Source organism: Poecilia formosa, unplaced genomic scaffold, assembly GCF_000485575.1.
Source record: "Poecilia formosa unplaced genomic scaffold, Poecilia_formosa-5.1.2 Scaffold408, whole genome shotgun sequence".
NCBI classification, from domain to species: domain Eukaryota; kingdom Metazoa; phylum Chordata; class Actinopteri; order Cyprinodontiformes; family Poeciliidae; genus Poecilia; species Poecilia formosa.
In genome coordinates, this window is record NW_006800347.1 from 173833 (window position 1) to 191954 (window position 18122).

Here is an 18122-nt window from a genome sequence, read left to right on the forward strand (position 1 = left end):
CCTAAACACAACCTGAACACAACCTGAACACAACCTGAACACAACCTAAACACAACCTGAACACAACCTGAACACAACCTGAACACAACCTAAACACAACCTGAACACAACCTGAACAAAACCTGAACACAACCTGAACAGAACCTGAACACAACCTGAACACAACCTGAACACAACCTGAACACAACCTAAACACAACCTAAACACAACCTGAACACAACCTAAACACAACCTGAACACAACCTAAACACAACCTGAACACAACCTGAACACAACCTGAACACAACCTGAACAAAACCTGAACAAAACCTGAACAGAACCTGAACACAACCTGAACACAACCTGAACACAACCTAAACACAACCTGAACACAACCTAAACACAACCTGAACACAACCTGAACACAACCTGAACACAACCTGAACACAACCTGAACAGAACCTGAACAAAACCTGAACAGAACCTGAACACAACCTGAACAGAACCTAAACACAACCTGAACACAACCTGAACACAACCTGAACAAAACCTGAACAAAACCTGAACAGAACCTGAACACAACCTGAACAGAACCTGAACAAAACCTGAACACAACCTGAACACAACCTGAACAGAACCTGCCTCCCGTCTCACCTGGTCTGACGGTGACGTTGACGTAGCCCCGCCCAAAAGCGCTGTCCCCGTCCGTCACCGTCACCTCGAACTCGTACAGGCCCACTGTTAGCTGGGTGGGGGGAAGAGGAGGTCAGACAGGACCAGAACCAGAACCAGGACCTGAACCAGGTTCAGAACCAGAGCCTGAGCACCTCGCTGAGCTTCAGTGTTTGTCCCTTGTTGCCCTCCACCTGTGCGCTGTAATCTCTGGGATGCGTCTTCAGCTGCCAGTCGAAGGCGTAGCTGCTTCCTGCAGAGAACCAGACGTGGAGCATCATGGAGGGAAGCTCCGCTCCTCTCCACGATGCCCTGCCTCCAGGTGAGACCTTACCTGGTTGGGGTGTCGGGACCACGTAGGCGTTGAGCTCCACCTCGTTCCGCGGCAGCGTCACCTCCACGCTCTCTCCGGCCGAAACCACCAACTCCCTGACTGCAGGAGGAGAGCAGGACCAGTGAGCGGCACGGTGCGTTCGCTGACCCTCAGAAACCACAGTTCCACAGCGGTTTACGAAAACGAAGAAAAAAAGTTACGCCAAAAAAAACATCACAAGTTGCTCAACATTCCTGATTTTAACTATTTATCATGTTTCGTGTTGGAGTTCTCATGAAATTACTATTTTATTCTCTTAAAATTCCCAAAAATTAAATGTATTTAATGACGGATTAATGGCTGCATGTTTGTGCTGCAGCTGCTGCAGCAGCAGATGCAACATCGGTTAGCTCCATGAATCTGTTAGGTGGAGGAGTTTGTTCCGACTGCAGCTGATTGTTTCTGGTTTCCTGATATTTGTTCGGCTCACAGGAACTGATAACTCGGTTCTTCCTGTTTGCAGAGCCTCGGAGCGCCGCGCTGCATTCCAGCTGTCGACACTAAAACACCTCAGGATCTGGGAAAACCGCAGCTGACCTGCGGCGGGGGGGCAAAGTCCACACTCCCACCTGCAGGTCATGTGACGCCCCTGCTGCCTCTCACCTGCTGGGGGCGGAGCCTCAGCCGTGTAGTTGGAGGACGCGGTGGGATCGACGGTGGCGTTCTGCGGCGGCAAAACGGGAACGCCGTCTGAGCTGCCATTGGCCGGCAGGCTGAGGTTCTGCTGGGCGGTCGGCGGCAGACTAGAGCTGCTGGGAGCTGTGGGAGCGGCGCGCAGCGTCTCCTGCACACACAGATTCATGAATGAAACAGATCAGAACCAGAACAGAACCGGAATCTGATGATGGAGCGTTGTTCTGTGGCGTTACCATGGTGATGAAGCTGCGTCTTCCAGCATGTCGAGGATTCCTGCGCTTCATCCTGGCCGGACCCTGCAGGAGGAAATAAACGAGTCAGGAAACGGGTTTAAGATTTCATTTTGGGAAATCTGGATGTTTTTGGGTTTCAGTGATGTCATCGCGCCCGGGGCGGCCATCTTGACAATCATGTTCTCTTATTTACACTTTGAATTCAGGTGGAATATTAGAGCCAGTTCATGATTTTAAATTTAATTACAAGGAAAAAGTCACAACTGTACATGAATAAAATAGCATAACAAAAAAGTCATTATGAGAAAAAAAAGTTTTTATGACTTTTGAACACCTGGTGAAATTATACTTTGGAGTTAAGAGTAACGGCCGGGATAAAAAGAGGAAAAAGTCGTAATGTTTGGTGAATAAAGTACATTTTATAATAACGCAGACACAAAAATGAAAAATTAAAATGACTAATGTTGAGCATGTGTGAAATTATATTTTCATGTTGGTTTAATTAAATACTTTTGTCACATCAGCATCAAATTTGAAACGACTGAATCTTTTTTGGAAGAAAAATCACAAAGTGATGTTTGGAACTCCAGAAGCTTTTTTCTCATTAAAACTTTTATTTTCTGGTAAATTTGCTAATATTATGACTTTATTCTTGTAATCAAACTAATTTCCTCCCAGCCCGGCCCTCAGCCACCTTGGCCAGCAGCTGCAGCAGCCCCAGCGACTCTTGGTGCGGCTGCGGCAGGGCGGAGATGCCGCAGCCGTCCGTCCTGGAGCAGCCCAGCAGCACGCAGCGCCCGCCGACGCTCCACACGGCGCCGCAGCCCGGCCGCAGGCAGCACGTCTCCCAGCAGGTGGCGCCGCCTTGGCCGGACGCCAGCGGGAACCAGCCCAGGCTCAGGGTGCTGCTCCAGTGGATCCCCAGGACACCGCCGGAGACCCGGCAAAGGGCGGCCGCCTGGCCTGGAGGAGGAGTCAAAGGGTCAAAGGTCGCAATTCACCCCACACGCAGCAGAAGAATCCAGACGGAGAATCTAAACGATTCTGAAAATAACGCAGTAATGAAAGCAGTCAGTGAACGCATCACGTTCCAAACACATCCGACTCCACGTCCAGTCAGAACCGGGTCAGAACCGGGTCAGAATGGCTAAGAACCAGCAAAGAACCGAGTCAGAACTGTCTGTTTTATTTTGTTTATGAATTTTTTGTGTTTTAAATAAAGCTACTGGAAAAACCAAGGGGCTGTGACAAGAGGAAACAGAACTGCTGCGTCTTCACCCACTTCAAAATAAGAGCATGAGCATAAACGTTGATAACCCAAACTTGTCAAAATTTCTTCAACTGAAAGTTTATCAAACAGCCAATTAAATTTGTGCTTAGAATTTATCTAGAAACGTTAATAATGGGAAAGATAAACGTTAGCAAAGAAGCTAAAGTGCTAACATGCTAATAGCTATTAGCGTATTAGCAGCCATCACTGGTTAAACAGCTTAAACAGAAACCTTCGGTTCTGTCTCCTGGTGGGACAGATGGACTGAGGACGGCCCAACTGGACCTTTGGTTGCTGTGGCAACGTGATGGGGCCAGAGCGGAGGGCAACGCCACACAAAGCCCTGCGTTCATCTGTCCGCCATGTTGGCTGGCTTACCTGTGGGCGGAGCCAGGAACCACAGGCGGGCCAGCAGCAGCAGGTGAGGCCAGCGCCAGCCGAGCAGGTCCGGAGGGCCGCCGGACATTTTCCACCTGGTACCAGAACCTGCAGGAGGAACGGAGACAAACATCCAGAACCGGACCGGAACCAGAACCGCTCCAAAACAACAGATCACATTTCATCTAAATTATTCAAAGAAATGAAAGGGATGAAATAAAATATTATAAAAACATTTTTTACAAAAAATAAATAATAAAAAAGCTAAAGATCAAATAAGGTTCAATTTTGTATTTAATCTTTGCTGAAGAGAAAAAAAAAATCATAATATTATTAGAATAAAGACAAAAATACCAGAAGAAATGTGCAAAGAAAACAGTGAATTAAGTGGGACAGACAGATAATTAAAAGATGAAATGTTTTCCTCATTTTGATTTTCCAATATTTTTCATGTTGGAGTTAAAATTATTACTTTATTCTCCAAATATTACAATTTCTTTCCTGTATTGTTACAATTTTATTTTCATATTATGATTTTGTTGTTGGCCCTAATATTCTGTCATGAAATTTAAATTATTCTTTTTATAATAAAGAAAAATAACATTAGAAATATTTAGTAAATAAATATAATGAAGACATGCATTAATTAAAAAATAATTAAATGTAAATAAACTATAAATTACAACACAACAAATTATACATAAAAGTACAATTTAATGATTAAAAGTTACATTTGAATAAATTTACAAATAAAACTAAATATGATAAAATAGATGAAAGATGAAATAAATATTTATCTTGTAAATGTTTCCTGGATAATCAGCTGCTCACCTGGTTCTGGTTCTGGTTCTGGTTCCGGGACAGAAGAGCAGATGAAGATGAGGAAGAGGAGTTAGGTTGGCAGTGAGCTGCAGTGAGGCGACGGGTGAAGACGGGTCGACACCAGAACCCTGACCACCAGATCCAACATGGCCGCCTCAGGAGGCTCTGGCGCCGCGCTGCGGAGCAAAACATCGGATCAGCAGGGAACCAGAACCACCCGGTTCCGACTGCAGGTCCAAACCATTCGGGCCCTTCAGGGCCACCGTAGTGTTGCAGTCAGAGCAACGGTAAGGTGAGCTGTAGAGAACTGCAGAACCAAACCCACAGGTTCTGATCCGGGCGTCGTCATGGCAACGAGTAACAACGTCACAGTCACATGGTCCTCTAACCACAGAGAAGAAAACATATAAAATTTTATCTGACATTTTTCATCATAATTTCTGTTTCGTTAGATAAAAGAAAAGTTCAAATCATTTCTGATTTTCTGATTGGCTGATAGATTCATGAAGCTGCTTTTCTCCTCAACAAAGAAATGGAAAAGTTTCTGTCAAAAAAACACCAGAGGAGCTGCAAACACTGAAGAACCGTGGGAATAAAACTACACTTGATTCATATCTTAATCAAATTTTAAATTTACTATTAAAATACTATACTATCTAGTTTATATAATTTGGATCAACATTATTAACTTTTTCTGCTTTTGCTCTTGTTGCTGAAAATGTGCTATAGAAATAAAATGAGCTTTACAATATTACATTTATACAATCAAGACTGTGTTGAAAATGTGTATTGTTTGTTAATAAAGGCATAATGTATTATCTGATAATGGTCTAAAATCAGATGGAATTAGGTTATTTATGCTGAACAAATGTCATAATTATTGAATGGCTTTATATATTATTTATTATAATTACTTATTTTTAGTTTATATTTCTTTAAATATTTTCTAATCTCTGTGGGTTTACAAAGAGGTCAGAGGTTAAAGCTGTTTGGAGTCATGGCATGGAAATGTTTGGGAACCCCTGAGCTAACCTTCAACCGGATCCAACTGGGTCAGCAACAGAACCACGACCTGAACACAGCAGCAGAGCTACAACGAAACCAGGCCTAGTCAAAGTCCAGAGCTCAGCCTGGGGCGGGACCTCTGCCAGTGTTTACTCTTCTTCTTCAGTGAATATCCTGCGGGAGCGTGACGGTGAGGTTGTCTCGACCAGAACAGCAGAACTCAGACTGGGCCGGGCCGGGTCTGAGTCTGTCAGCAGAATTAAAACTGGTTTTGCTTTGAGCTCCTGCAGCCGGTTCTGTTTCCGGTCCGGTGATCCGGGCCCGATCCCGCCGCACGGTTCTGTCTCCTTTCTGATATTTGTTTCCTGCTGCAGTTCTGCTGGCAGCTTTTCACATGCTTCTAGTTTCTGCACTTCCTCCTCTGCAGAGTCTGCTTCTGCCAGAGATCCAACACTTAATGAGTCAGTTTTAAACCACAGCTTTTGTCCTAATTAAAGTCAGAGAAAAGCTGAACACAGTCAGAGGTTCTGCAGGAAGAATCCCTGATTGTGTTTGAAGCAGAAGCAGAACCGGTCCAAAAGGGCGGAGGCAGCCTGGAGGCGGTTTGGTCACATTCCTTCATTCTGGATTAAATAAAAAATGTAGCGGGAAAGTTTCTGAGGAAATCCAACCTGGATCTGCCAAAGGTTGAACCGAATCAGAGGTTCTGAGGCTTAGTTTGGTTCTGTAGGCCTCAAGTTTCAGCTTCAAAGCCAAAACAGCCACAAACAACATGAGGGCTGTTTTGATTCCATGTCAGGAGAATTTCCAGAATTAGCTAAAATGCTGTTGGTTAGCATGCAGGCTATCACTAGTAGCTATCACTTTATCAAAATGAATTATATTATTAGCATGATTGCTATAACTAGCATGTTGACCTCCAGTGAAAATAGCTACAATTCTAAGGTTAGCTAAAATGACATCAGTAGCACATGGGCCGTATCACAATCATGTCGACAAACTCCAACTTACTCAGGATGCTAACTCCTGTTTTTATATCAAATGAGCCTAAATGTTAATTAATTTTTGCTAATATACTAACATAAACAGGCTATACCTAGCATGTTGACATGCACTAACAGTCCATCTAGTATACAAACAGTAAAGTGTAGCTAAAATTAGCTAAAATGCTAATGTTAGCTTAAATGCTACCATTAGTATGTGGGCTATCACTAGCATGTTTTACTTAATGTAATTAGAATGTAGATAACAGTTTATCTTACATCTTCCAACAGCAGGATGTAAGATAAAACACTGAAGATTAGCATGTTGACTATTATGTTACGTTTAGCTCAAAATGAACTACAACACTACTGTTAGCTTAACTGCTACCGTTAGTATGTGTGTAATACTAACATTGACTTTCTGCATTTGGTAAACAAACATTAGTTAATGAGCTAAAATGAATTGAAATGCTGCCGATTATGTTGGCTAACATCTACAAAACAATGGAAAGCTAATGTCAACAGTGGAAAATACAGTAATGAAGAAGCAATAAGAGGTTAGCCCTGAGGGGCCCCAGCACTGAGCCCTGAGGGGCCCCAACACTGAGCCCTGAGGGGTCCCTGTGGAGGTCTCTGTAGACTCAGAGCTCTTCTGCACCAAACCAGCTGAAGGTCCCTTCATGAGTCCAGATCAGAACCCTGAGACCTGACAGAACCCGGCTGGTCCTCCGAGTCCGGACCAGAACCTGAAGCTGGGTCTGCATTCAGCTCGAACCGGCCCACGACGGGAATAAACTGGAGGAATTTCCGACAATGTGGAGGGATCGTTCACCGTGGATCTGACATGCGTGTAAACATCAGTCCGCAGTCACAGCGGGACGGCCGGAGCCGCCGGAGGAGCGTGGGCAGGCCGCCGTGGAATGGGTCGGGTTTGCTGCAGCAGTTTGGCGCTGACAGCCCGGTACCGCAGGTTCGGTGAGGCTTACCTGTCTAATCCGGATTCAGTCGAGCTGAGGCACCTTCAGGCTAACAGCTGCGGTCATCTCTCCAGGAACCGGGGCTAGATCCGGAGCTCCGTCCCGGTTCGGGTGTTCTGCCAGCTGTGAGGCCGCCTCCCAGGGTTCGGTAGCGGAGATGTGCCGCTGGTTCTGGCCCTCTGCACTGTAAAGTGGGTCAGAGCGGATCTGTACAGCTGATGAGTGACGGATCAACGATATAAAACACAACTTCCGGTGGAGGGAATTTCAACTTAAAAGTCTGAAAGGAATCAAATGAAGAGAACAGTTCGAGTTGAAATACTTTCCTCGGGATGGACTCGTTACAGGTTCGGTTCTGTTATGTTACCAGTCAAACTGTGGGTTTAAATCTTCATTTACCTGAATATAAACGAACTTTAATCAGATTTCCTCTTTGCGCCACCTGGCGACAGCTTGGCGCTACTATACCAACTCGGTTTAAGGGAGGGATGCTGTACTCTGCTCTGATTGGCTGTTTCCTTAAAAGGTGAATGATGACGTACTTGGAAGTTAAAGTATGGAAAACCATTTTGATCAATACTTTTAAAAGTCATTGAGACCAATCCATAACATGCAGCTGATTATTTATTTAGCTTTAGCTTTAATCAGTCCGTTACAGATACCAGAGCGAACCCTGGACCCACAGTCAGACATGGCAGTGTTGTTAAGAAAGATAATGGTTTTAGAGAGAATACCTGCCAACGCCATGCAGAAAGGTCACTGGGCAGGATTCAAACCTACAACCCTGACAGCAAATCCGCCCTCCAGCCTTTATGTTATTGAGTTCAATAACATATTGCCTAGTAAAACCGGAGGACCGGGTGGATCCAGTTATACAACCTTCCACTGACTGATTCTCTACTCAGAAATCATTTAACTCCTCAGATTATGGGCAGTAGATAAGGCTGAATAAGAGTCACAGGTTGCATCTCTTACAATCAGCCGGCAGATCACCTAGGAAGAAATGACGACAAGGTGGTGTGGGAGGAGATTACCTCTAGAACACCGCACTCCCCTGTGGGAGCGGGTTACTGAAGTATATGACGTCATCAATCACTGTAGATGTATTTTTAAAAAAGGTATTAATAAAAATATAAACACTGGAAACCCAAACCACTGCGTGGAATACCACGCTTCAACGTTTCTGTCTCCGGCTGACGCGCCGGCTGTGAAACGATGCACACGCAGTCAATGCCTCGTTTTCACGGCGCGGCTTAAAATGGCGCCCTCACTACGCAACAAACCCTGATCTGATTGGTTCCCCGCGATTGTTAGCGGGTTTTTATTGGTTTCTGGTAGTTTATTTTGATACAGGAGGATTTAGAAGCTGCTGTGCTGCGTCTGGAAACAGCTGACACCTCACTAAGGTGGTTTAAGAGTCTCCCTGCTATCGGGTTTTACATTTTCAGCTGACTTCAAACTACTGTTGCTGGTTGCCAGGGTTACCATGGGTGACCAAGCGGCAGATGAAGAGGAGCAGGGAGCAGCAGGAGGAAGGTGTCTCAGTGAAGCCCAGACACAGGTGTTGGACAGGTGTCTGCACGCGCTCAGGCACGCGAAGAATGACAGCCAGACGTTAGCTGCTCTGCTGCTGGTGAGTCTCAGCCTGCCGAGGTTAATTCAGCCGTCCGTAAAGACTAGCTTCGCGCATACATGGTGTATTACGGTAATACAACAGAAGGCGGTAGTGGAGTCCCGGCAGCCAATCAGCTGCGTTATAGACCGGAAACACTCACAGATAAACATCCAGAGAATGGTCCTTCAAAATGAAAGTTTTGTTTCATTTGAATTTTATTTCAATTTATTGCTCCTTTGTTTGGTCCAATACATCATGAAGCAATTATTTAAAAATTAAAACTGGTTCAAATGGCTCTTAAATGTGGCATTAGGATAAATGTGGCTAAAATCCATGGTCACCTTTTTATAAATAATGTTAATAACATTATTACAGTAAAACCTCCATCTACGTTTTAACAAAAACTGATAACCGTGCTAACTGGACCTGGTTCTGATTCGGCTCTGACCTGGCTGTGTCTCCCTCAGATAACGCGGCTGTGCCCGGCCAGCCAGCTGGACCCGGCCACCATGCGGCAGGTGTTTGAGGCGGTGGGCCTGGCCCTCCCGGCCCGGCTGCTGGTCACGGCTCTGCGGGACGCCGGGGGGGCAGGACTTCCTCCCCAGGAGCTGCTGTCTCTGGGCGCCGCCCTGCTGGCCGCCCTCAGCACCGACCCCAACATGGCCGCCCGGCCCCAGCTGCTCGCCACCGTGCCGCTGCTGCTGAGCCTGCTGGCCGACGCACCGGGATCGCAGCAGCAGAACCGGGCCGAGGCGGGTCCGGAGACCCGCCCCAGAGGGAGCGGAGGAGAGGGGGAGGAGAGCAGGAGGTCAGAGGTCAAATCTCTGGACGAAGCCGTGGTAGCGGACTGCTTCCAGGTTCTGACGACCGTGTTAGGACTTCTCCGAGGCCCGGAGCGGCTCCTGGCCCAGGGCGCGGTACCGGCCCTGTGCCGGGCCACGGGTCAGAACCGCTGCCACCAGAGGGCGCTGTCGCTGCTGGGCTGCCTGCTGTCCAGAACCAGAGAGGAAGCCTGGCGCAGACACCCGGCAGAACTCCTCTCTCTGCTCCTCGGGCTCTGCTCGGAGTTCTGCCGGGCCTCGGACCCGACCCGGCTCCAGATGTGCACCCAGCTGGTGCGGTTCCTGCCGCCGCCAGAGGCGGCGCAGCAGAGCGCGGAGCTTAGAGAGGCAGTGGGCAGAGTGTGGGCGGCGCTGAGACCCACGCTGCAGGCCAAGCTGACGCCCAAACAGATTGGGCCGGTTCTGGTTCTGAGCGCCTGCTTACTGGACCTGTATGGCTGGGAGTCGGTGGGTCCGGCCCGGTTCTGCTGCCTGCTGGTGAACCGGGCCTGCGTGGAGGTCCGGATGGGCCTGGAAGAACCACCTGGGAACGATCCGAGTCCAGAGCTGCAGAACACGCTGACAGGTAGTGTCCGGTTCTACCGGGTCACCGGGTCCGACTTCCTTCTGGTCCAGAACCAGAACTTGGTGTAAAGAGTCGTTAAGTTCTGGTTCAACGGAACTCAACGTTGAAGTATTTAAAATAAATACTATAGATAGAGAAATAAATTCTTCTACTTCTCTAATAAAGAACCGACTGTTGGTTCTATTTTTTAGATGTTAGTGAGTTTCTAACATCAGGTCAGGCCTGGAACAGTGTTTGTGTTTTAGATCAGTGTTTTTCAACCTTTTCTGAGCCAAGGTACATTATTTTAATTGAAAAAATCAGGAGGCACACCACCAACCAAAAATGTAAACAAAGATACTCTGTAGCCGCCTATATTACATATATAGTCATGCTTATCAAAGTTCCTTGAATAGGAATCAAATAAACACAAAAATTTATTTTTATCATATTTTACATTTCTTATTTCAAATTGCACTTAACATGTCCCCTTCAAAAATACACCTGAACACCTGAACAGCCACAACACTGTGGTGTGATGCATGAATGTAGTAACGTTCATGCATCACTAATTCTCTTGTTTTAATGTAAAATGTTCTGTACCTGCTGCCATCTAGTGGTAATAAAATGACATGATTACGCCGCTAGTCACTGCTACAGCAGAGACACTCAAAGATGGCATCATTTGCAGATAATTAATTCGTTTTTAAAGAATCTTTTAAGACCAATTACCGTATTTTCCAGACTATGAGCGCACCATGCTATAAACCGCACCTTCAATTTTTTTAGCCCCCCCTGTGAATTTACATATATCAGCCGCACCGGGCTGCAGGCCGCTGGTATCTCTGCCGCTCTCGGTTTCCCATAAGGACCCAGCAGAGGGCAGCAGAGGGCTGCGTCCTAATAACTGCCGGATATATTAAGGACGCAGTTCTTCGTCTCCAAATCCGGTTTTGTTCACGCCGAGTGAACAACACCGGCTCTGCAGCGGCTCTATTTCCCTCCTGTGCTGCCAGATCGATACTCCTCAACTTAGAAGCTGCATCATATGAGTTTGAAAACATTTCTCCGTCATGCCTGCTGCTAGCATGTGGTTGTTCTAAATGAAAACTAGCGCGTTCATCTTTGATTTCCAATTTTGACTTCCAATGATTCACTTCCTGCTAAAGAGCCCCCTGGTGGTTGAAGAAAAATCCACAGTAAAGTCGCATGGTTCAAAGTGTAAGAAAAAAGTAGCAGCTTATAGTCTGGAAAATACGGGAGGTGAAATTGGATAATTTCCACGGCAGACCTGACGATCACACACAGCGGTTGAAAAACAGTTTTAGTGGATAAGTTTCTATGAACATATCAGATGTTACCTGAATCACAGAGCAGTTCCAGTGTCTGAGTTGGAAACTCTGATATTATATCTAGAAGGCATTTCAAAAATTACAGTTTGTCTGACAAAAGTCTGAAGAAATAATTTGGGGAAAACAAGTTTCAAATTTGTTTAAAGATAAAATTTGAAGGAAAAAAAGTCAAACAATACAAAATCTAAGTTAAAAAGACCAGTTGGAAATAATTAGATTTAAAAAAAAATCTGAAAAGATTATTTCAAAAATATATATATAAAAAAAAATCATAAATGCAGATTCACGTACTGCAAAGACATTGGGACTAATTTCTCTCCGTAGTTCTGGTCCTACTAGAGCTGACTGCAGTCAGCTCATTTCTTCTTCTTCTCCTCCCTGCAGGATGCTACCGCATCATGGAGGCGGCCATGGAGCAGGCCTGCACCGCCGGCGACACGGCGCCGCCTCACCGCTCCGCTCTGAGCGCGCTCAGTCTGCAGCAGAGCCGGCAGGTTCTGGAGGTTCTGCAGGAGGCGTTCTCCGCCGTCATCTTCTACCTGCAGCAGGTGGGCACCTGGACCTGTCTCCTCCTGCGGGGGGCGCTGCAGAGCGTAATGCGCCTCCTCTCCCTCAGGTGGAGCCTGACCGCTTCTCCGACCCGTTTGTGCTGGCGACGTTCCGGGCGCTCTGCGCCTGGCTGGCCGAGGAGACTTCCTGTCTGAAGGAGGAAGTGACCGCACTGCTGCCCTTCCTGATTGGCTACGCCCGGTGCCACCTGCAGGAGGGAGCTGCCGAGCCAAGCCTCTCTGATTGGACGGCCCGGCTGTCCGTCAGCGAGGGGGGCGGGGCTTGGACGGGCACCGGGGCTCTCAGGTAAACCCAGAACCTGTTGCAAGAGCCGTTCTGCTGTGGCACAAGCCCCGCCCCCTTCTGAAGGAGGCTCCGCCCCCTCTGCAGGTACCTGCTGCCCGCCCTGTGCCACCTGTCGGCTGAGGACACCCCCAGGAAGGTGCTGCTCAGCGTGGATGCCCCGGCGCTGCTGGTGGACTTCCTGATCCGGACCTGGACCGACCTGAGGGGGCAGAGCCAGACGGCGCTTCCCAGAGACCCCAGCATGGAGACGGCGTGCTCCGCCCTCCTGAACGTGACGGTGACGGAGCCAGACAGCGTCAGGTAGCTGCTGGTTCTGGTTCTGGTTCCTGGTGTTTGGTTCTGGTTCTGATTCCATCTGTCCGTTTCCAGGAAGGATCCGTGTTTCAGAACCCTGGAGGCCCACCTGAGTGAAGCACTTCCTGTTCTGATGAATAAGCCCCGCCTCCTGGTTCTAGCAGCCAATTACTGCACTCTGGGGCTGATGATTGGCCGGCTAAAGGCTCCAACTGGAGGTCAGAGTTAATTTCCAATCCTCTAATTGATCATGGTTTCCAGCTAACCTTTCATTTAGCTTCCCATAAGTTAAATTTTCCATATAAGTTTTGTTTTGTAAATTCTCAAGTAAATAAAGTTCAACTGTGTTGAAGTTTTGTTTATTGACTATTAGGACTTTTCCAAGTTGTTTGTTTATAATTATTTATATTCACGCTCTTATTTTGAATTAAGTGAATCCAGTTCCATTTCCTCTCTTGTTTTTTTTTTTTTTTTTTTTTTTTTTTTTTCAAATATTTTATTTTTTTGAACAAAATAGAGCAAGCTGTTAATATGGCGTTAGAGTATTTAATGTCAAGACTCTGTCGGTGCTGGAGGATTGTAGTCTCTAGAAATCAGATATAATTTGAATTGAGCACGTTATATGTTATGTAGATATAGCGCTTTAGTGTTAGCTTCAGCTAAATAGCGTTATGATTAGCGCTTTGTGGTTAGTGTAGCTAACGTTTAAGCTGGCGTTGCCACCGTTTTCAGCACTAATAGAAAGTTGTTTGACCACTTTTTGAAGCTGGTGGTTGGACCGGGCCTGAAGCGAATCAGAACCTCCTGCTGCATTGAACCGGACCTCCTCCTATTTGTTTGTCTGTCCGTCCTGCTAACTCTGCTAACTCTCCCTTGTCTTCAGGTCCGGTGGATTCGGGCCAGAGACGTTTCTTCTCTGTAACCCTGCGGTTCCTGCGCGGTGCCCTCCGCCCCGGTTCCGGTTCTGGTCCGGTCCAGGTGAGCGCGGACTGGGAGGAGAGCTGGGACGAGGCGGCGGAGCTGTGGCGTCTGTCCCTGCAGGCGCTGGGCGGCTGCGTCCGGGCTCAGCCGTGGCTCTCTGGGCTGATCCGGGACGAAGGCTGGCTGCGGCACACCGTGGGCGTCCTGACGCAGAGCGGCGCTGCGCCAGAGCGCCACAGCCAGGAGGCGCTGGAGGAGGCGCTGTGCGCCGTGGCGGAGCGCTGCCCGGACTGCCGGCGGGAGGTCCGGGAGGCCATGAGGAGCGGCGGGGCTCTGGGCCGCATGAAGAGGCTGAAGGCGGCGGTGGGACTTAAAGATTAAAGGAGGTTCTGCTGAACTGCCTGGTGTGCTCTTTACCTGGCTCTGGACCGGGTTCTGGTTCTGATCAGGTTCTGGATCATGTTATAGTTCTTTCTTTTGTTTAATAAAAATCTATTTTAATACTGAAGTTTCCCGTTTCCTTCCTCTGATCCAGCAGTTCTCTCTGCCGCCAGCAGGTGGCGCACTGGCATCAGTTTTCTGCAGACCAACAGAATCCCGGATCATCCCGTTTTCCGAACGTTTCCTCTGGATTAATCCCAGAGTTCTGGAGAGGTTCTGATCCGTTTCTGATGGTATAAAAACAGGAACCAGAACCTCCTTTTTAAAATAATTTATTTTGTAACTAAAACCATAAAACCAATCAGGAGATCCGGCTGCGATCAGAACCGGAACATTCTGATGGGTTTGGACCGGATTACACTTAAAAACATGTATTTAAATTATAGCTTGATATAAAATCTGTAATTTCATTTTTCAGGTTTTTTTTCTTTTTCTTTTTTTGGTTTAATATAAACTGATTATTTTGGTTCCGGTCCAGTGACGTGATTCTGACTTCCTGGTTTTAATGTTTTGCTGCTTCGCGCTCCTCCTTTCTTCATCACCTGATGATGAATGACCCGGTTCGGTTCTTTCTCCAGCGGAACCGGTCCTGCTGCAGAGCAGTTTGAAAACAGAAAATGTTGAAGCTTTCAGACGAACCAGACCCAGCAGAGTTCTGGACCAGACAGAACCTTTGGACCGGACCGGACCGAGTTGTGGAGAAGCTGCTTCAGAAATGGGTCCAGACTCGAATCATTTTCCTGCTGCAGATTCTGGAGCTGCCGAACTTTTCTGCTCCAGTTTCAGCAGTTTTCCTTCCCACCTGCAGCAGCTGCTTCAGGATCCATTCCGCCCAGGACCGGAGCCACTGGAGAATTTATTAAATTGCTCAATGAAAATTATTAAAATTAAAATTATTGAAAATTATTTAGTCTGGTTTAAGAGGAAAATTGGCTTCATTTCTTACATTTTGATCTTGTTTTTCGTATATTTCGTTTAAACATTTAGCTTGAAACCGGGACATTTATTAATAACAGGAAGTTGAACCCCGACTTGTCCCTTTTAACCCACATTATTCTCTCCCTGGTGTCACTGACGCTTCAGCTTCCGGTTTAGTTTTAACTCTGACTGCAGAGATTTGCTTTAAAACTTATGATTTTCCTCCAAACTGGATCAAATCAACTTTCTGGTTTTCTTAATGTTTGATGTTTTTTCTGGAGAATCCTCAGAGGTTCTACTGGACCTTCAGAACCGGTTCTGGTGGAAGGCTGTGGGATGGTCTCTGCTGAAAAGTTTTCGCTCCCCCTCCCCCCATCCAGTCAAACTCCTGCTGCTCCTCTCCAGTTAACTCACTCCTCTCTGCACCTTCAGCCCGTCTCCTCCTCTTCCTCACTTTAACCCCTGCGCTGCAGCCACGCACCGAACCGCAGGATGCTGTGGAAGTCCCGGACCAAAGCCGAGGTAACCTCCGCTGCTCTGACTGGTTCCGCTGGGTCCAGCCGGGTTTTCCGATTATTTTGGGATTTATTTGTCATCATAAAATCTGCAGAAAAACTGGAGTTTTATTCTGAAAATGTATTTTAGAGAAAATATTTTACATAATGTGTTTATTTTGTGAATCGTTGCGTAAAGTCATTTAAAGTAATACTGAGGAATAAGCGGTTCCGTTTGGACCGGAGTGTCCCTTTAAGACCCGCCGACCCCTCCCCTCTTCCCGCCGGGAGCGCGCGCGCCCTATAAGTAGCGCGCTCATGGAGCGGCCGCTCGAGTCCGTGTGTGTTCCGTGCGCGCGTGCGTCTCCGGCAACAGCTTCCTCTCCAGCTCGGAACCGGACAGGTGTACGGCGAGCGGCGGCGGACACTTTTCATTTGATGGAGCGCTGAGGGGCGCGGGCCACACCTGGACACACCTGAGCGTCACCGGAATCTGCGCGTGCTCAACGAGTCTCCTCCCGGGTCTGCGGAGCGCCCAGATGTTGATCCACACATACTCAGCCATGGTGAGTCAGGGTGCGGGGCTGTGCGGGGCTGCGGCTGCGTTCAGACTCTTTAATTAAACTCCAGATTGCGCAGTCTGCGCGGCGCTCTGCGGGGTTGGATCCAGTTTGGCTGTTAAGAGAAACTTGCGTGGATGTTCCCGGAGTGACCGGGTTTGGCGTGGCCTGGTTTGGCTGCGGAGCATCGACCCGCATCGACCCGCCTGACCCAGCTGCAGAAAGCCGATGCGGCTGGATGTGTCAATGCACTTTCTATTGCGTTTGTCCACGCACAGTGTTTACAGGTCACCCCCGCGGCCCCCGCAGCGGTGCATTAGCTGTCCTGACCTCTGACCTCTGACTCCACAGGCGGCTGCTGCCACCATCACTTCAACCTGAAAATATTTAATTCACTTTTAAAAGTGATTTTATGTTTAAAATAGTTCAGATTTCTAAATATATTGCTTTTATTACACATCTTTGGTAAACGTTAGTTTAGGCTTTTGCGGGTTTTCTCATGCGGGTCTCTCCTCCAGGAGCGGGCGGACGGACTCAGCGGCTCCTCTCCGAGCGGCCGCCTGTCGCAGCTCTCCTCCCTGAACCAGGCCGCCTACTCCGCGGCTCCACCGCTCTGCCACACGCCGGCTTCGGATTTCCAGCCGCCCTACTTCCCGCCGCCCTACCCGCAGTCCTCGCTGCCGTACTCCCAGAGCCAGGACTCGGCCTACTCGCACCTGCCGGAGCCGTACCCCTCCATCAACCCGCTGCACCAGCACCAGCAGGCGGCCTGGCACTCCCAGAGGTCGCGCTCGGAGGACGGCGGCCTGCTGTCGCAGTCGCACCGGGCGCTGAGCCTGGACCCCCGGCGGGAGTACGCCGCCGTGCCGCGGCTCCTGCACGGGCTCGGGGAGGGCGCGGCGGCGCTGGGGGACGGAGCCCTGGGGATGCACCTGGGACACCACGGCCTGGAGGAGCTGCAGGTGACCCGCTGCTGCAAACATCCGCTTCAAAACCGGAAAACTTTAATTCTCAACTGTTAGATTATTTAAGCATCATTTGTTTAGATAAAAAATGAAATTATCTACATTTTTGTATTTAAAAAGGCCCATGGCATTATTTTTACTTTGCTTTAACAATTTATAGTAAAAAAAAAAAAAGATTTAAATGTTTTATTATCATCAGAGTTTTCTGTTTAATTTTAATTCTGTTTCTGATTTTTATTATTTTTGTAATAATAATGTTTATTTTATTTTATTTCAGTTTCCTAAAATCCTTCAGGCCCTTTAAAAAAATCATTCAGGCCTTTAAAACGGAAAAACTAACATATTTTTATAAAATGCGAGATAAAATTTTGCTTCAGTTTAAAATAATATTTAAAATACGAACAATATTTCCTAACATCTTGAAATTATTATTTATCTGGACTGTAACTGTTGATCACATCTCTTGTTTTTTTTCGTCGTAAATGAAAACATTTTCTTTGGGAAATCAAGTCCCGCACGCAGCTGCGGTGCATCCCGCCGTGTCTCACGGCGCAGCTGAAGGACACTTTGTGCAGTTTTTTTGTTTTTGGCGCAGTCGGCCTCCTGCAGCAGGTGCAGCCGCAACAGAAACAGGGCGAGACGAATCGATGCCCAGGCGGCTCCACGCTCCGTGTTGACACGCAGCTCTGATTAATGACGTAAAGTCACGATGTTACTTTAATATCCTAATTAAATCTCACAAATAAATATGCAGTTTTTCTTCTGATTATTTTTGTCAAGTTGCGCAGAAATACAATTTGAATATTTGCTTAAAAAAATTAAATCACTATTTATATTATTATTTTTGCTCCAAAATCAATGAAATTTCAGAATCAAATTTTACTTTTTATAGTGAGGCGATCTTTGACCTCAGACAGCGTGCACGCGGGTAGAAGACACTAACCGCGTGTGCGTGTGTGTGTGTGTGTGTGTGTGTGTGTGTGTGTGTGTGTG

At 47.4% G+C, this 18122-nt stretch overlaps 3 protein-coding genes across 3 annotated transcripts in view; 2 read left to right on the forward strand and 1 right to left on the reverse strand.

Moving 5' to 3' along the window:
- The window catches only part of kiaa0319l (KIAA0319-like ortholog), an 18360-nt gene extending 10094 nt beyond the window's left edge, over positions 1–8266 (reverse strand). The window contains exons 1-10 of the mRNA XM_007576473.2: positions 7728–8266; positions 7338–7608; positions 4373–4539; positions 3542–3649; positions 2588–2856; positions 1894–1956; positions 1628–1808; positions 986–1084; positions 807–904; positions 634–724 (exon numbers count right to left, since the gene is read on the reverse strand). Of these exons, the coding sequence (XP_007576535.1) occupies positions 634–724; positions 807–904; positions 986–1084; positions 1628–1808; positions 1894–1956; positions 2588–2856; positions 3542–3629 (889 nt within the window). The 5' untranslated portion in view covers positions 3630–3649; positions 4373–4539; positions 7338–7608; positions 7728–8266. The remainder of the gene's footprint in view (positions 1–633; positions 725–806; positions 905–985; positions 1085–1627; positions 1809–1893; positions 1957–2587; positions 2857–3541; positions 3650–4372; positions 4540–7337; positions 7609–7727) is intronic.
- Positions 8267–8527: 261 nt separating this feature from the next.
- ncdn (neurochondrin) lies at positions 8528–14259 on the forward strand. The gene is made up of 8 exons (XM_016663214.1): positions 8528–8734; positions 8808–8961; positions 9411–10350; positions 12066–12229; positions 12298–12536; positions 12621–12836; positions 12906–13048; positions 13714–14259. The coding sequence occupies exons 2-8, from the start codon at positions 8815–8817 to the stop codon at positions 14130–14132; spliced, it is 2268 nt and encodes a 755-aa protein (XP_016518700.1). The 5' UTR covers positions 8528–8734; positions 8808–8814; the 3' UTR covers positions 14133–14259.
- A 1518-nt stretch (positions 14260–15777) lies between these two features.
- The window catches only part of tfap2e (transcription factor AP-2 epsilon), a 7756-nt gene continuing 5411 nt past the window's right edge, over positions 15778–18122 (forward strand). The window contains 3 exon segments of the mRNA XM_016663221.1: positions 15778–16170; positions 16683–17136; positions 17187–17204. Coding sequence (XP_016518707.1) covers positions 16144–16170; positions 16683–17136; positions 17187–17204 — 499 coding nt within the window. The 5' untranslated portion in view covers positions 15778–16143.